At 34.9% G+C, this 18,330-nt stretch overlaps 1 protein-coding gene across 1 annotated transcript; it reads left to right on the forward strand.

Annotated features, from left to right (window-relative positions):
• Nucleotides 1-1,272: 1,272 nt before the first annotated feature.
• LOC148944797 (uncharacterized) lies at nucleotides 1,273-17,223 on the forward strand. Its single transcript, XM_089100436.1, has 4 exons — nucleotides 1,273-1,364; nucleotides 6,410-6,514; nucleotides 13,241-14,309; nucleotides 17,048-17,223. The coding sequence occupies exons 2-4, from the start codon at nucleotides 6,440-6,442 to the stop codon at nucleotides 17,098-17,100; spliced, it is 1,197 nt and encodes a 398-aa protein (XP_088956562.1). The 5' UTR covers nucleotides 1,273-1,364; nucleotides 6,410-6,439; the 3' UTR covers nucleotides 17,101-17,223.
• The last annotated feature ends 1,107 nt before the right edge of the window (nucleotides 17,224-18,330 follow it).

An 18,330-nucleotide genomic window follows, 5' to 3' on the forward strand; every position in this document is an offset into this window, starting at 1 on the left:
AGCTAATGACTATTGACGTGCAAAAACTGTTTCGAATTGATTAAAAAAAGGACCCCAATGCTTAAGACATTACCAGGGCTGATATTTTAAATTTCATAGTTTTACTCTCTGTTTATTCAAGAAAAAATATGCACCAGCGCTGTGACTTTAATTAACAGTTGGATGCTGGGGGCATACCCTTCCCCAATACTGAAAACTACCGTTTTTTGGGTTCTTTTCATTGACATATCCTTCTTCCTGTAATATAAGTGGAAATTGATAAGGCAACAAATCCCCCCCCCCCCCAAAAAAAATTGTTGAAAATTCATTTGCCTATCCTTCTTTAAACTCTCGCGAATTAGTAACACCCAAAAAGCTATGCTACAATCTTTCCACCCAGTGGCGTAGCTCCAGCATTTTTATTAGGGGGGAGGGATCCTCATCAGGAGCGTCAAGGGCCATGGATTAAATAATAATTTTTTCTCCAAATTATTTGGAGGGGCAACTGCCCCCCCTCCAAATGACGCCACTATTTCCATCTAATGCAAATAAACATAACTATTTTATTTTAAAACTTTAGTTTATATATATATATATATATATATATATATATATATATATATATATATCCCATATTTCAGACAACTGCGGAAAGGGGGAAGGGCCTTAAACCCGTTTGTTACCTCACAAATTTCAGACTAACGTGTTTAACTCTACATTATTTTTCTAATGAGCCAGCTTATTGAAAATTCCCCTTAAATCAATTATTTACTTAAAAGGTAAACATTAACTTATATCTAAATATTCATGATCTTGAACTTAGTCACCCTATGTTCATGCATCAATAGGGGGTCCTTTCAGTACCCTGACCAGCCCCCCAGAGCGGCATAATTTTGTCAAAATCCTGGGAGGGGAAAGTTGGAGCCGATTTTCCCAAGTCAAGTGAAAATGACAGTGAAAAATGAGCCATATAGTACCATAGAGGCAAAGGTATAGTAAAGAAAGCAATTTACGCCCCTGACGCCCTGTTTAAGTCATTAAAGGTCAATAGTGTTTTAAATAAATAAGTATTTCCTTGCAAATTGAATATGTATTACATGAAACATAATTAACATAATAAATATCTTCGGAATGAGATGACCAGGATACGTCAACTGGCTGACCCAATAATTAAATCTGACTAAAATAATTGAAGGAGACTCCTAGTGTTTGAAACAATATATTTTAAGATAATAACTGCTTTAATTGTCCATTTGCTATTTTCATTTAGTGAGAGCAATCTCTCAATGTTGTACTGCGGTTAAATCATAGTTTATGGTAAATCATATTTAGATGATAGTTTATGGGATGTGATCTTCCGAATCAATAAAGGAGCCCTCTACAAGGTAAATATTAATTTGAAATAACTATTCGGTGTTGAGAATTTGACAGATCTCCTCTTGCAACAAAAACGATTTTCAAGCATCAAAAGTCTGATTCTTGGGTCTTAAAGATCTTAAGATCAGTTGCTCCCTTAGCTTAAAGATTCGGGAATAGACGATTCGGGGATTACTTACGCTCACCTCCCAAGTGCCGTTCTCTATCCAGATAGCACAGCGCACTCTCAGGTGGTTTGGACACCTCCTACTTATGCCGACGACAACCCAAGCCAGAAATAGTTTTGATTTCGACCCAAAAGCACATGGCTGGTCCTACCCAAGAGGCAGACCTCACACCAGGTGGAAAAATAGTCTCAATAAATTCCTGGAGATGCCCAACATTGCTGTTGATGAGGCCCCAATCTTAGTACCAAACTAGTCAGTCTGGAGGAGCAGAGTTGCGACGCTCTCTACGCTATCCCCAACGAGGTAGAAGCCCTAAGTCAAAGTGTCAAGTCAAGATAGACGGTAACCGCAGGCTCCTTACTACTTGGTAAAACGCTATTTAATTTTGAAAAGAAGCAATATGACGTACATGAGCAAGATTATTAAAAGCAGGGGCGTAGCGACATTACTTTTATTGGGGGAGGGGGGTGCTATTAAAGCGGTAGTGAAGAAAAGTAACTATTTAATAAACACGCTACTTGGTGAATTTAAAAACATTAAGCAATACATTATAAACAATAAACACACATTAAACAATCATAAATATAAGTGCTGCTGCTCGGCTTTTGCTGGAAATCTCAGCAAAGAGCTGCTGCAGACGACAGTAGTAAAGCGTAAACAAGCTGTCGGGTGGGCGAAGGTGAATGTCATATGCACTTGGCTTTTTTCAGCCAAATTCACAACTAATGTGGCAGTGCATATCCCCCCTTAACTTCCTTCAACGCCTAACACAGCAGTGGCCGATCCAGGGGGGCGAGGGGGCACGCACCCCCTTAATGCAGTCTATAGTAGTATAATTTAGTTAATTAACACAATTTTACGTGGTAAAATTCTACTTTAGGTACTTTTGGCTAACTTGGAAAGGGGTTAGATTAGGAAAATAAAACTTTCAGGGATGAGTCCACAGGCTAAAGTATATCCCGGGAAGGTATTTTGAAGTACATATCTATATCTCCACTCCTTCTCCCTCTAGAGAGTCTTGACCTTTGATGGCCTTTAAAGATCTGTGTGGTATAAAAGTGAAACCTTGCAAAATAGATCTCCTGCTTAAATGAAGTACAAAAAAATGGTTTCCAGCTTCAAAACTTTCCTCAATCTCAATTTATAAAGTTTTAAAGATATGCAATTACATTTCCTAAATTTTGAAAAAAAAACATTGATATGGCTTAAAATTCTTCTCAAATAACACAAATTACATTTTCAGAACTAAAGCCAGAGAAAAAGAGAGTGATAACTGAAAATTGAGGTAAAATGTTGTTTTATCAGAGTTTACCTGTCGAGTAGGGAAATTTCAGGACCCTCTAAAGGGAGAAGGAGTGGAGGTAGGTACTTCAAAATACCATCCCGGGATATACTTTAGCCTGTAGACCCATCCCTAAAAGTTTTATTTTCCTAATCTAATCAGTTTCCGTAGCACAGGATGCTCAATCTTATAATTGAACCAAGTGCTATTCTAATAGCCCACGGTATCGCGCTATTCATTTGCTCGTAATTTTGAATGTATTTTGACTCTTTAAGATTTAATTTGTTGTGCTAAAATTATAGTACGTGATTTATTGGAATATTATTTATGATTTTTTATTAAATTGATTTGTTTGTGGACTCACCGATTTAAAATAATAAATAGCTTTGATATCAGCGGGATAAAGCCGAACCAAAAATCATAGGCAGCCCATTAGCGCTGTCTAATTAAAGATCCAGGATAAGTCAAAGTAATAGCACAGATTGTGAACATTATATTGTGATGTTTTCCCCACACTCAAATACCAACCGTATTGTAAATTTGAAAGTATTCGAAAAATAACGTTAGAATAATTATTAACTTATCCGTTGGGCCTTGTTTGACAAAGAGTATTCAGAAAGTCTGAACAACTGTTGGCAACATTAAATCATTAACCTAAAATTAATTAAAAATTGCAAGAATACCAATTAGAAGGTAAAACTGACTCCTAAAGTTTGAAAATTACCTTCCCCTTTGTATCTTTGTTTAAAAAAAAAACGAATACAACAAAAATTTGTCTTGTGTAAATAAGCGTATATAGGCATACATTTCCAGAGGGGGTTACACTGAATATCGTTTATATGTCTATAATTCCCTTCACAAGCAAAGCACGGTCTCCTAGTGCTGCATGATAAAACTGATAACAATAGAAAAAGAGAATGGGTTGGTACCACTTATACGTGCACACACAATGACCAAATTGTGAGAAAAATATACATATTTTGTTTAAATTCACTGTATTTTATTCTCAGAAGACATTTCGTATAGCAGAAATATTCGTGCAGCATGCTGATGCAGAAATAAATGCCCCACAAGTAGCGCTGGTGTTGTGTGAAATGCGACTAATTTCAGTCATAATTCTTAGCACATTTATGTAAGTTGTTTTTTTGGAGCTGGTAAAAGAAATATTTAGAAAGCGAAAATAGCGAAAAATCAGCATAGTATTGTACATAGAGGCAGTTCGATATTTATACTTAAGTATGTGACTCCAAAACGCAAGGAATAGGCGTTATCAGCGCTTATTAGGTATTTCAATGACAAATAATGGAATCAGAGCTTCAATTAAATACTGGAAATAAAAAATAAAACAAAGAAATGATTCCTGGAGCAGTTCCCCCTCCAAAAAATTCCATGACCAAACTGCAACCGATTTGACCTATCTAGTTATAGTGCGAATAGCAATATAAAAACACTAAGTCTTATTTTTTTTCACTCAGGAGTTATATTCACTATATATCTACCTTCTTATTCTTCAGTGATTCCATTTTTGTCCTATTTGCAGGGGTAGAGGGTGTATTCATTTCCACTTTTGAAAGTTTTAAAACAAGAGAATCTGATCTTGAACTTATAGATTTTAGGAAGTAAAAGCATCTTAAATATCAGGGGAAAAATTGACCAGAGCAAATATGGCGAAATAGAAAGAATAGTACATTTGTCATAAACTAGGCTCACGTTCTTATTTGATTATAAGGTTTCAAAGGCAGTACATTTGGAAAAACTTTAATGTGAAACATATTATGAAGTGTAATGGACTTCATGTTTTCCTTATATTAGAAATGAGCATGGCTTAATTAAACAAAATGGTCTGCTCAAATAAAGAGCAAATTTAACACTTAAAATGAGCAACAGTTTTAAAGCTACTTAATAAATTATAGTTATTTCCAAATTATTGGGGGGAACTACCCCCCCCCCCTTAACGACGCCACCGTTGAAAAGGATGCACCCCCCCTTAATAATTAAATTAACTCTCAATTTGACATAAAATTAAACTGAAATCAATTTGAGAATCTGTTATTTTTAACTGAAAGTTAAAGGAACGATTATCTTTATAAAAATAGAATTGTTGTAAAAGGTGACTAAACTTTCAAAACCCCTCTCTTCATTCTTGCTTATAGCTTTTTACTTTATATTCTAATGCTTCAAAAAACAATTCTTAACTCGAACAATAAATATTTAAAAAGATATTAGAAGTAGGAGGGGGGTTTGTCAAGCAGCCCAAAACAAGAATGTTATAGAAAAATTAAAGAAAATGGTTACAACTCTTCTTTAATCATCACATTTCATGGAAGACTCATTTTGTATGTCATTTTTTAGCTGTAGCAATGACGAAGTGTGGCGAAGTTATTAATGCAGCCATATAAAAAATGGTTGATGGGTAGGGTTTTGAAATTTGCCCCAGCAACTAAGAAAAAAATTCAGCTAATAGCTAAATATTCTTAATACCTGGGAACAAATTAATAAGCCATATAAAGCAAAACTTACAAGGCCCTAGCAGATTTGACCTTGGGTCTTCATAGCCAAGACACTTGATTCAAACAAATTTCAGAACTATAAAGGTCGTTGAAATTGCAGCCCATTAACCAGGGACGCAAGCGGCGCAAGGAGGGCGTAAGACCTTCCTCTGGGATTCCAAAGTCTTCTGAATTTCCAGGCACTATTCATTCCAACTACCAAGTTAAGTTAGGTCTTTATTATCCTCCCCACCACTGAAAAAAATCCTGCGTGTTTACCTGCTACAAATCTATCAAGAAATTGAAAAATGAATATCGTTTCTTGTCTATTGCTGTGACTTTTCTGCAACGCTCTTGTTGACTTCTCTTGTTGTTTAGAATTATGTCTTTACATCTTCTACATGAGTGCCAGCAGGGCCGTTCCTAGGATTGGTGGCACCTAGGGGAGAATAATTACAGCGCTTCCCTCCCGACTCAAATATAAGCAAAACAAACCGAATCAAAGTGAACAATTGGAACAAATTGGTCAATTCTCCAGCCACAACAACCCCCAAGCCATAACAATTAAATATAACCATTTTCAAATATATAGGGACAAAATTATGAAAAACATGTTTGATGGCCAGAATATACAGAAATAGTGTTTTTTGATAATTTTACTTCTTTGGCTTTTTACACCTGTTATATTCCAACCGTACAGTAAAAAATAGTTGGGTAAATGTCTTGAAAATTTAAAAGCTAAATTTTGTGGGTACACAGCACTAATGCGCAAAAAATTTTTTAATTGCTTAAGATTCTATTTTGGATAATTGTTGTATTTTAAAAACGTTAAATCCAGTTGTACCTTATTATGTCTATTTATGTAGAGATTGGAATATCATTCCATGCATGTTTTGAAGGGCCAAGGTTGTGAGCAAATACAAATTTACGTAACGAATATGTGTCATTAACATAATAATATATATTGAGTGTAAATATTCCCTGAATATAAACCAGCCTAGCTAAAACTAGTTAATTGGGCTACCCAATAAATTATAATAGGATATAGATCTAATTAAGAACTGACTAAACTGACTGAGCTTTACAAAAAAGGCTAAAAACTTTTAATTTTTCAGCTGTTTCCCCTTTTGTGAGAGCAGTTTTTAATGGATTGCAAGAATTCGGTTGGTGTACAGTCTATGGAGTGTGACTTTGAAAATAGCCATGATGACTTGAACCAGGTAATCACATATTCCAATATATGAATCCATAGAGCAGGTGCAGAGTAAAACCTTGGGGGGGGGGAGAGGGCAATGTGACTAGGCCGCAAATAAGCAAAATCTTAGAGGGGCCCAATGTGACAAGGACGCCAAAAATTGACCAAACTAACAAATTTATTTTAAAAACAAGAGTGAAAAACAGAAAAAAAACAAGGAATGAGGGTGCCAGAAAAATCTTAGGGAGGTCCCCTGGCCTCCCTTGGATCCGCTAGTTAGCAGATCCCCTTAAATGTAACTGTAGACGTCTCAGCGGCAAGGGCGCTAGCAGAAAATTTTCCAGTGGGGGCCAGACACCAAAATACCAGTGGTAGTCGGGTGACAGTTTAGGGGGTTTAGGGCACCAAACTACGACTTTAACCTGAAGAGGACTAATTTGCAATCAATTTAAAATCCTGAGAAGCTAATTGATTTAAAAGTATCAATAAATATATTTTAGGCTCCCAAGTTGCAAAAGAAACAATGCCGCACGGTGGTAGTACTGGATTCAACCAAGTTGATTCGCTTTATTTGTAATGAAGTTAGGTTACGCTTAGTGATCTGTAATTGCGTATCAGCTATAATAAGGGGAGGTGAGAGTCATTGTCTAGGTGGGGGTAGGATAGATTCCTACAAAAGTGCATTTTAATGGACAAACTGCTTACTCTTCATGAGGCTTCAGATAAACGTTCAAATAGGAAGGAGGAGTAGGAATTAATTATAATGTTTCTCTGTACAGCTAATATGTTACATTCCCATATCTACCAGCACAGAGGTGGAAAAGGCAAGGCAGGTCATCATCAGCCCCACATGAAATTTTCTTGGGGTGGCAAATACTACTAGGAACTTAGTTTTCAGCACCTGAGTTTCCATCCATACAAACAATAATACTCCTTTTCATCCAACCAAACTTCTTTATTAGTAATATTAACAAGGACTTTTCACCAAAATTACTATTCATCGCCAAAATTTTTAAGTATATTCAAACTTTATCCAAAATTGAAATTACAAATTTAGACGTAGGACGGTACTAATCAACGTACAATTATTGATTTACAAATTTTAAAAGCAATTGACCAGGGATTTAACGGACCGGAACCTCAAATTATATATTGGTTAGATCTGGGTATGATTTGGAAAACAATGAGAAATTAAATAAAAAAAAGAGCTTTTCAACTGAAAGCAAGGAAAAGATTTGAAACATATTTGAACAGATTATTCTTTGTTTGAAGGGGGCTGTCTCCTCCTTAGATCCTTACTCTTTATTGTGAAGATTGGATTTTTCCCAAGTTTTTAAAGAAAATTTGCAACTGAAAAAAAAAAAATTCAAAGCACTAAAAAACTTTTTTTAATGAACAAGGTGTTGAGAAGGGGGCAATCCCCCTTATATATAGAGTAATTTATATTTTTTTAATTTTAAACTTGTTCCTTACTTTAGTTGAGAAACCTTTTCTATTTGTTTAATTACATTTCGTGAAGCTGTAAAGTTTTATGAATACAATAATTCCGGTAACGCAGAAAAAACTATCAATATTTCAATGATCTCTGTTTGGATATCGATGGGAAATCAAACAGTTCGTGTTTTTTTAACCAGGGGTTATCGTATAGACCCAGTGGGCATATAACGTCGGAAAAGAGCTCATTCTAATAGAAATTAAAAACTCTAGTGCCCTTTTTAAGTGACCAAAAATAATGAAGGGCAACTAGGCCCCCTCCTATGCCACTTTTTCCCAAAATCGTCCGATCGAAATTTTAAGATAACTTTTTGTTCAGCATAGTTGAAAGACCCAATAACTAGGTCTTTGGAGATAAAATAATCCCCTACAGCCCCTGGGTAAAGGTTATAAAATTGGTCCATTGTTCTATTTCTTATTGGGAAGTATGCATAAATTTTTCGGGTAGGGAGGGGGGGACGAATTTTCTACTGGGAGAATTTTAAATTAAGAGGATAGTTTCCAGGGGGTAAAACTTTCAGACGAAATTTTACACTGGGTGAATTTGTTAGAATTCATATACGAAATTTCTTTATGTCTTGCTTTCTCTTTACCGATTTAATTTTACGTGCGGAGATGTTAAGGGTCATTGTCTGGGGTAAATTTTCGCCAGGATTGAATTATCCAGAGCTTAGAGACAAACAATTTTCTAAAGGCAATGGAAAAAGCATGTAAATTAAAGTCAAATTATATAAAAATGAAAAAAGTAAGTAATTACAAAAATACACAAAAAATAGCCTACTTACAAAAGTTTTAAACTTGGTTATCAAACACCAAAATAATTAATGCCTTTAGACTAAGTGTTTATAAAAACTAACGCATTATCAAAGTAGTTTGTTCATAGTAAAACATTAAATCTAAGATTATGAAAATCAAATCAACATTTTTAATTCAAAATTTTTAATTTTATTTTCAATACCAAAGGCCAGAATATTTGACACCTTTTATGCTTCATAACTGTAAAAAAATTAATTCTTTTTTCAAAGTGACAGTAAATAAATACCATCACTCCTGGAAAAGACACAAAAAACGTATCCGTTCAGGGGGAAAATACAGAAATTTCCAGCATTCCGTTCAGGGGAAACATTTCAGATTGTAGTGGCTTCATACATCAGCTCATGGGCACTCTTGCAATGCAAGCAAAAGTTGACGGCATATTCTTTCCGAAACTGCACCTTATTAAGTTGTTTTTCATGTGTTTTTTATAATTATACGAACTTTCTTGTCTTTTCCCTATTTTTTCATGGGGTTTCCCTATTCTGCTCTCTTTCCTTTGGTTTAATTATAATTACTTAATAGCCCCAAATTTCCAGGGGGGCACGCCCCCCCCCCGTTTCCGGCGCCCATGCTCAGCGGATGGCTACCCAAGAAGTTTTGAAAACAAAATTATGCTTTGACAAGTGCAAAACTGCTGTCCCATCTTTTTTTCTAAAGACCTGAATATAGTATTTTCAATGTTTACCGTTTCCTCAAAATAAAGATTACAGGCGTAAAGCTGTTATGCACTTTTAGGGACAGTGTTTCCACTTATCTTTTCAAACAATCTGTAGAATCTTGACAATTTTCGGGAGAAAATCGGGAGATGGCTCTCAGGATGTGGGAGAAAATCGGGAGATGGATCTCAGGAATTAGTAGAATTTTCAGTTTTTTTTATTGAGTTTTTGGAGGTGTTCGAGCGATTTGAGTATAAAGTACCACATTCTAAATGTTTGGAGTGAAGATTTACTGGAGCCAGCTGCAATTCCGGAAAGAAAATTCGGCAATCAACGTTGTCAAAAATTACAAAAGGAAGCAGCTAGAAGCTTGAAATCTATTTAATTTTGAAACTAAGTGCAATTATATTTCATTCAGACTCTAAAGCTGTTAAATTAAGACATTTTTCTTCATTGACCCTTACTTTTTCTGGCCCTTTCAGAATCCACACGACAGCCCACTCAGTTCAGGACTGGGACAGAAAATCCTGACGAATTACGGACACTAGGTCTTTGACCATTGAGTCTGAGTTAAGTGGATAATTTTTTTTTACCACCATCCCCAGAGGTATTCACAAATGATAAGAGAAAACGTAAAGTCGTAGCTCATTAGTGTTGATATAACTGAAAAAAAAGTATAAGAAATTGCAAAACCTTCAGATACATATACCAAATTACATTCATAATCTGTGTCTATCGCATAGCTTTTAAGCTGTGCTGGTAACTCAGCTATTCTGAGATACGCTACTACTCCTTTTAACCTCTTTCTAAGGGGCTGGTCCACCGTTGGTGTGTCTGCTCCAACTCTGTCTCGTTTCATTTCAAGTTTCGTCTGAATTGTGGATGCAAAAGTTACTGTTACCAAATGATTCCCTCTGTCTGTAATTACTTCTGGAGTAAGCTGAACAGTCTTTCTGAAGCTACGTTCGAAAATGGCAAGGAAAACAAGCATTCCACAAACTTTGCTAAGTTTGGTTTCCACGGTGGTCCCTCGCACTCAAAGCCGATTTCCAGTAATCCACGGCTGTCAGAGTCACTGTTTTATCATCATTGGCACTATCGGAATGTTCCCGCCATTCTTTGTCAATCGCACTTTTCGACTTTTTGTACTCGTTTCCATCCTTTCTTCGCAATTTTATGTTTCGTAATACACCGACAGGCCTTGGCGGACTATATTCGTCACTTTCTGCTTACCTAGTCTTTCTTTATCAGTAAAATTCTCATGTGGCATATTTTTTCATGAATGGGACTAAATTGTCAACCAGCAAAAATCATAAATTTTTTTTCAAAATGCAGCAATTGTCGTATCTGTTTCTTGTGTTGGATCATTTGAAGCAAATTTCTTTGGTGCTACCGAGCAACTGCTGAAATATTCTAATTTTTGTCATATTTCTAGAAGTTTTTAGTAATTGATGATCCTGTCGAACCTAATAAATCAGGTGGACCCACGTAGTGCTGGTTACCCTTTTCTTGGTGCAAGCTAAAAACAGTGATTTTAGCTTATGAATTGAAAATAATTAGTTAATTACAAACCTTGAAGGTGTTTAAATGATCAAAAACAGAAAACCAATGCAACCACTGTGGAATGGATAATGGACAATGTTAATACCTATGCCAATAAATTCAAGTCGCAGTGCCTCAATTGCCTGGGACGTAAGGAATAATCCCTAAAAGACCACAGGCAATGGACAGGTAAAAAAAGAAGAAAAGAATGACCAAACCGTAAACTGTTCCGGGGATTAAGTTTTCTGGAGATTTTCGGGAGATTCGGTATCTTCTTTTTTTGTCGGGAGATTGATTACAAACTCGGTAGATCTCCCGAAAAATCGGGAGAAGTGGAAACACTGTTTAGGGATGTCTAGGGAAGTGTACCCAGACGTCAATACACAAAGTTCAGGATGGAGGGGTTTTATTATTTTTTGAATAAAGGGAAACAACAAACAATCATTTTAGTTTTTGATTTTTATTGTGTTTAATTTCATTTTGTGTATTTACTGCTTAAAATTTATTGCTTCAAAGCTTAACGTACTTAAAAATAAATGCCCTAAATATAACAATTATCTATTCTAGTAATTTTAATAGTATCTACATTTTATATAATTGTACTATATTCTTTGGTTTTGAGCTCATAATTTTGGTTCATAAATTGAATATGCAAATTAAGCTTAAAACGTACAAAAATCTTTTGCTATTGAATTATAATTAAACCCAACACGAACATTACCTAAATAAACAATTATAGCAAACATCCATGCAACAGGTACCAACATAAATGTATAAATAAATTTAAAAACGAAGAAAACTTAAAATTGCATATGACGCGAAATCAAGCTTAAAACGAACAAACTTCCCTACAAACAAGAGCTTGGGTACTGCCTCCTTCCTTAACTATAAAAGTCTATAGCCTACTGCGTCATTTGGGCTTGACTGATAACGCATTATATTACAAATATTTACTGCTGTGCTTATTACAATCTTGAAATAAACATAAAAATTACAGTAAAATTAAATTTTGAACTGATGAGCTTTCAGCAATTAGTATAATTATATATGAAATAGTAATTTGAATCGTATTAGTTCTTTCCAATGCTGTTCAAGACAAATATTGTTTCTCTACAAACAAGAGTTTGGACACTGCCCCGATCCCTAACTGCAGAAGTCTAAGGCCTACTGTGTCATTGACGCTTCTCTGAAAACGAATTAGATAAATATTTTCTTTTCCAGTTTTTACAGCATTGAAAATGAAAATAAAAATTACAGTGAAATGAAACCTTGAACTGATGTGCTTTCTACAATTAATATTACTATACTTGAAATATTCAGTTCAATTTTATTATTTCTTTCCAAGACTGTTCAAGACACATAGTTTTCAGCGAAGCACCAATGACGCTGTAGGTTATGGCCTTTTACGGTCAGGGAAGTAGCACCCAAAATATTGTTTGTAGTGATTTTAGTTCGTTTTAAGCTTGATTTACATATTCAATTTTAGTTTACTCACTTTAAGATTTATTTTTTCATAAATAATGGTACCTGTTGTAGGTTTGTTTGTTTAATTTATGTTGTTTTGGGTTTCATTTTCGTTTTGGGTTTCTTAATAGTAATTTCTGGTTGTTTCGAGTTTGAGTTATTTTTGTTTTTTATTTCTTCTGATCTTAAGCTTAATATGACCTTTACTTTTCTTTGAAAAAATTCTTTATTCTTTATTCCCACAATGTTAAGATATTTGGAAAGTCAAATTTTTATTAAAAATTTGTGCCCAAACATAAGAGCATATCTTATATCCCATCTCCTCTTATTTTATTCCTGCTCGGTAATAGTTTACGCTCTCCTCTAAGATATTTTTTGCTGCCCCCCCCCCCACACTAAAAAAACTTTTATTTGCGTTCCAGCCTGGATTGACAGCGAAGAACACAATTCGCACCCATTGAAGTACATGCCTTTTCACTGTTAATTGAATAAGAGTCCAGAGGTTACTCACTTTCAAAAACCGTATGCACTAGGCTTTGTGGGCAGACGGGACGGAGTGGTGAAATATACGTATGGTGAAAAATTCATCATGCAGCAGGGAAGGGTCCCCCATAGTAAGAATGACTGCTAATTAACCAATCGAATTGCCATTCCTGTTTTACTAATTTTATTTTTGCAGTTTAAATCTGTTGATTTCGATGTTAATATTTTTGAGAATAGTAAATATTGCTTTAATTTTGCCAAAAAATTTCCTTTTGATAATTTCTTTTTCATTGTAGAGCACTGGGGAATCATCCATAAGTGTCTTTCAGACATCAAGACCGTCAAGAGACTCTTCTGATGGGGAGGATTATTCACAGCTGAAAAACGGAGAAAACAATCGACACAGCTTCTTGTATAATTCTTGTATCTCTATAAGGAGTAGTCAATGGCCTAGTACTTCCTCTGAAGAGGAGGAGATTGATGAGGAGGAAACTAAACAACTCCGAAGGGAAAACTTGCGAAAAATTGAGAATGGGCCGCAACAAGAAAAACTAAGACATTTTTTTTCCAGTTCTTGCATTATTGAAAGGAGTATCCAGTGGCCTACTGTAAACAGGCTAGGGAGAAATCTATCAATTGCTGGGTCAATGTCCAAAGTGGATGGGAATGATGAAATAATTGAAGAACTATGGGGAAAATTAAGAAGAGCCGAGAAAAAACTAGATGAAATTGAAGAAATAATGTGGTACAAATCAAAACAATTCCAAGTGGATGTGGATGATGAAAAGCAGAATAAGCAGAAAGAGGAATTATCCAGACTTAAAATTGAAAGAATCAAACTAAGGGGTGAGTTTAAAGATGCAAAAGAAAAATTGAGTCTCTATATTGACGGCTTCTTTTACGAAAGAGAAAATTCAAGCAAATACCTTCTTCCAATAGGAAGTGAAATAAAAAAGAGAGCTTGGGAAAAATCAATCGATACCAATTGCTCGGAGGGATTTTGCCCGCTGCAACATCCTCTTTACCTGAACTGTGCCAAATCAGAGGAGGTCAAATACGGCAACGCATCCCCAAGAATTTTAGGTCGTGTAGTGGAGGAGATGATCATGACAAATGAAGCATTTAAAGCGCTACTGGAAACTTCTAACTCAGAGATAGATCAAAAAGAGGACATAAAACTAGAAAAAACAAAGCTTGATCTGATGCTAAAAATTTGGAAGTGCGACATGAAGAAATCCACAACGCTGAGCTGTATAATGGAAGCAAATAATAATGGAGAATTTGAACCACCGGGCACGTCAGGATCCATATCCAGTCCCTATCCTGCTCTTGCTCTTTTTGAGGCGTCGCTTAGTTCTTTTACAGGTAATGCCCCTCATTAATAGTGTCTAAGATATGTTTTTAGTGCATGGTATTGTCAATAATTAAACCGACGGTAAATACACTTACAGGAGAGTAAAACTTCGAATACGGTTACTTTTGGACAGAACACCATAGGTTAAAAATTACCAGAATCGACTAAATATAGCCAATTAACGATTGTAAATAATAAATTTAAGGTTATTTTCAAAAATTAATTTTTGATTTTTTATGTACAAAAAAAATGAAACTAGTGTAGATGATCGATTTTATGAAAATGCAAAAATGGAAGACGATATACATTTGTATACATACAGTCTACATTAAAATACACAAGTACTTGAATTAAATGAGCCTAATTTAGAAACTTTGTTAGATAGATAGATAGATTTATTTTCCATATATCAGTAAAATAATTACATAACAATCAACAGATCCCCACAAAGGCTCCATGGCCTGTAGGAGGGGGATTATGAAAAGATCAAATAAACATTAAACATTTAAACGCTTAAGATTTAAAGAATATAAACATAACATTAATATTTAAACATATAAACATAAGCATTTGAAGTTTTAACATGTAAAGCATTTGCTTCATAAAACGAAAAAAAAACAACAATTAAATGAAAGAAAAACTATTGGCAGCTTTTTTGTCCGAAAGCTTAAGTTCGTTCGATACCTTAAAGAATCACTCTATCTCGTCCACTGCAAGTTTTTTTGATTTGTATGGCCAAACTATTCAGAATTGATTGGGCAGTCTTGCCATATCTTGTGTGTTTAATAAGAGATCTGAAAAAACGAAAGCAAACTACAACCCGACACCTACTTCCCCGGAAATCTTAAAACAAAATGACATGAACTTCTTTAGTTTTGTGCCAGAGATAGACATATTCAGATTTATTGAAATTTACATCATTAGAAAGCGTGAACTTAGTTTTTTGATTGAACGGAGCAGAATTTTCTTTTCCAAGTTTAGGAAAGGACAGTCCCTAGAAATATTCTAGTATACCTGCATGAAAAACATTCAGCTCAAAAGAAGTCTCATTGAACAATTAGACAGCTTTGGAAGTTTCCTGTTGTGCTAAATGCCTAGATTGAAAACTTTGTGGACACAGGATGCATATTATTTATGCTGTATATACACTGATTAGACAGTATTTTGCTTAACAATTAGTAACAGATTATAAATTTCCTTTGTTTAAAACTAGCCTCTCGTTAGCTTTTGGAACTGTTGACACATCTAAGATCAATTTATATCAAAATTGCTTTGGAAGCTTTCTTTAGTGCAGATAAAATTTGCTAATGCACCCTTTGAGACTGTCAGCCAACGCTGGGACTCCAAAATGACATTTTTGGTTCCGAACGTTCTTAATGAAAATAAATATATACTTAAGTTGTAATCTTGGCGAGTACCTTAGCCAAAGTCCTCCAAAATTATTTCTAAGCTGTTTTAAAGTTAGCTTTTATGACGTTGTTTATATAAAGTTTATAAACACCCTGATTTTTCGAAACAATAATGTTTAAATTGTCGAGACCCTCAAGCGGGGTCATTGGGTTAAGTGGGGAGGGTTGGAAAATACTTGTTTTAATATTTACATTGCAAAATCAAAAAATAATCCACTTCCTGTGTACTGAAAACTAAAATTTTTAATTGCCAAGTGAGTTTACTAGCAGAAAAACCTCTTATGATCAATTCATGGCTAAGTACTTGACATCTATTTTTAAAATCAAAGTATTTACTGCGAATTCTCGCATATCCAAATAGTTGGGAATAAAAGGTAAATATGTAATATTTGAATGTATATTGCTTTCAAGGAATGGGAAATTAATTACTTCAAAATTGAAATCGTCCGTTTTATAATAAATTTTAAAAACTAATTTATTAATATGTGAAACATTAATATCTAAATCTAAAAAGTGGATATAATTGCCAATCCCCTAGCTAGGTTCCAGAACTAACTCTGGTAGGTAAGTATTATTCGAAATCTCAATAAACTCCACGCAATTTATCACCAAAAGATCATCCACATATATTTTATTATTTGAAAGAGTGTTTTACATTACTTGGGTTATTTATATTAATCATATATTCATATTCTAGTTGGCTTAAAAATAAGTCCACTATAAATAAACTGGAATTACCCCCATAAGAATTATTTTAATTTGCTTGTGCCAGAGCCGTTCCAAGGGGGGAGGGCAACCGGGGCAGTTGTACCGAGCGTCGTGGGCTGTGGGTGCCGCGGCTGGGGAATTTTCTACTTTGATCCAAATTTTCACTTTAATTCGGCCTTTTTTGCTTATATTTGGATCTGGAGGTGGGCGTTGTAGTTATTTTTTCCCTGGGCATCACCGACTCTAGGAATGACTCTGCCCTGTGCCTGTTCAAAGACAGAAACTCTTTGATTTCGATGACAATTGAGTACAAAATACTTCATCTTCTAGAAGTAGAGCAGCTATTTCCAGGAATTACTTATTAACACTAATAGTTTTCTAAGCTCCTGACTCATGTTTGCTCTATTAGACAAGGCCCTTATTTGTCATTCCTGGGTCTCATTCCAGTGAATCACCGGCATAACCATTCAACGTCTGTTTAATAAGGCCTTCATCTGACCTATGACAACTTGACCAAACCTTATTAGGTGCCCCCTATGCCTCAATGACCTTGTCCATTTATACAGTTTACACAATTATCAGGTTTGTTTTGATTTTAGCATATGAAATGCATTGTTTTTCTTTTATTTCAGATTCACCAGATACTCTAGCCTCGAGATTTTTACAACGATTGAGCAGAGAATAGACGAACCTCTTAAATTCATACGATTCTGTAAAATCAGGAATTTTACCGACCAGAGAAGGCTGTTGAAAATGTCCCAAGCAGCTATTGGTACTTTACTCTTTTTCGTCTATTTTCTCTTATTTATTTCCATTCTACTTATTTCTCTTATTTATTTATATTATTTATTCTTCCATTTATTTTCCTTTATTTTTTTTGTTTGTTTGTATTTCTTTTGTTTTGAAATCATTTCAAAATAAATATATTTATTCTAGACAAATGTTTTTATGTAACAAGGAATTCTCATAGAGATAATTTTCATCCCAAATCGAAGAGAATGTGTTTCATATATTTCTGCTGTGTATGCAACATACATTGTAGCAAGTCACAGGAGCCACGGCTAATTGGAGATAAAGGCAAGACAGATAGTCTGAGCGAGAGGCAAAGCTGGCATAAGCTTTTTTCAGAATAAATAAAAAAACAAGCTTTACCAAGGAAATTAAATCTCGTCCAGGCTTTTACCAATGACATTTAATCTCGTCCAGACTTTTACCAAGGAAATTAAATCTCGTCCAGGCTTTTACCAAGGACATTAAATCTCGTCCAGACTTTTACCCAGGACATTAAATCTCGTCCAGGCTTTTACCAAGGACATTAAATCTCGTCCAGACTTTTACCCAGGACATTAAATCTCGTCCAGACTTTTACCAACGACATTAAATCTCGTCCAGACTTTTACCCAGGACATTAAATCTCATCCAGACTTTTACAAACGACATTAAATCTCATCCAAGCTTTTACCAAGGACATTAAATCTCGTCCAGGCTTTTAGCAAGGACATTAAATCTCGTCCAGACTATTACCAAGGCCATTAAATCTCGTCCAAGCTTTTAACAAGGACACTAAATCTCGTCCAGACTTTTACCAAGGACATTAAATCTTGTCCAGACTTTTACCAATGACATTAAATCTCGTCCAGACTTTTACCAAGGACATTAAATCTCGTCCAGACTTTTAGCAAGGACATTAAATCTCGTCCAGACTTTTACCAAGGACATTAAATCTCCTTCCCAGGCTTTTACCAAGGGCATCAAATCTCCTTCCCAGGCTTTTACCAAGGACATTAAATCTCGTCCTGGCTTTTACCAAGGACATTAAATCTCGTCCAGGTTTTTGCGAAGGACATTAAATCTCGTCCAGGCTTTTACCATGGACATTGATTTGATGTCTTTTAATAATAGGGTACATTTTGTA

Source organism: Artemia sp. Qi Xiang Cuo, chromosome 14 (assembly GCF_049724085.1).
Source record: "Artemia sp. Qi Xiang Cuo chromosome 14, ASM4972408v1, whole genome shotgun sequence".
NCBI classification, from domain to species: domain Eukaryota; kingdom Metazoa; phylum Arthropoda; class Branchiopoda; order Anostraca; family Artemiidae; genus Artemia; species Artemia sp. Qi Xiang Cuo.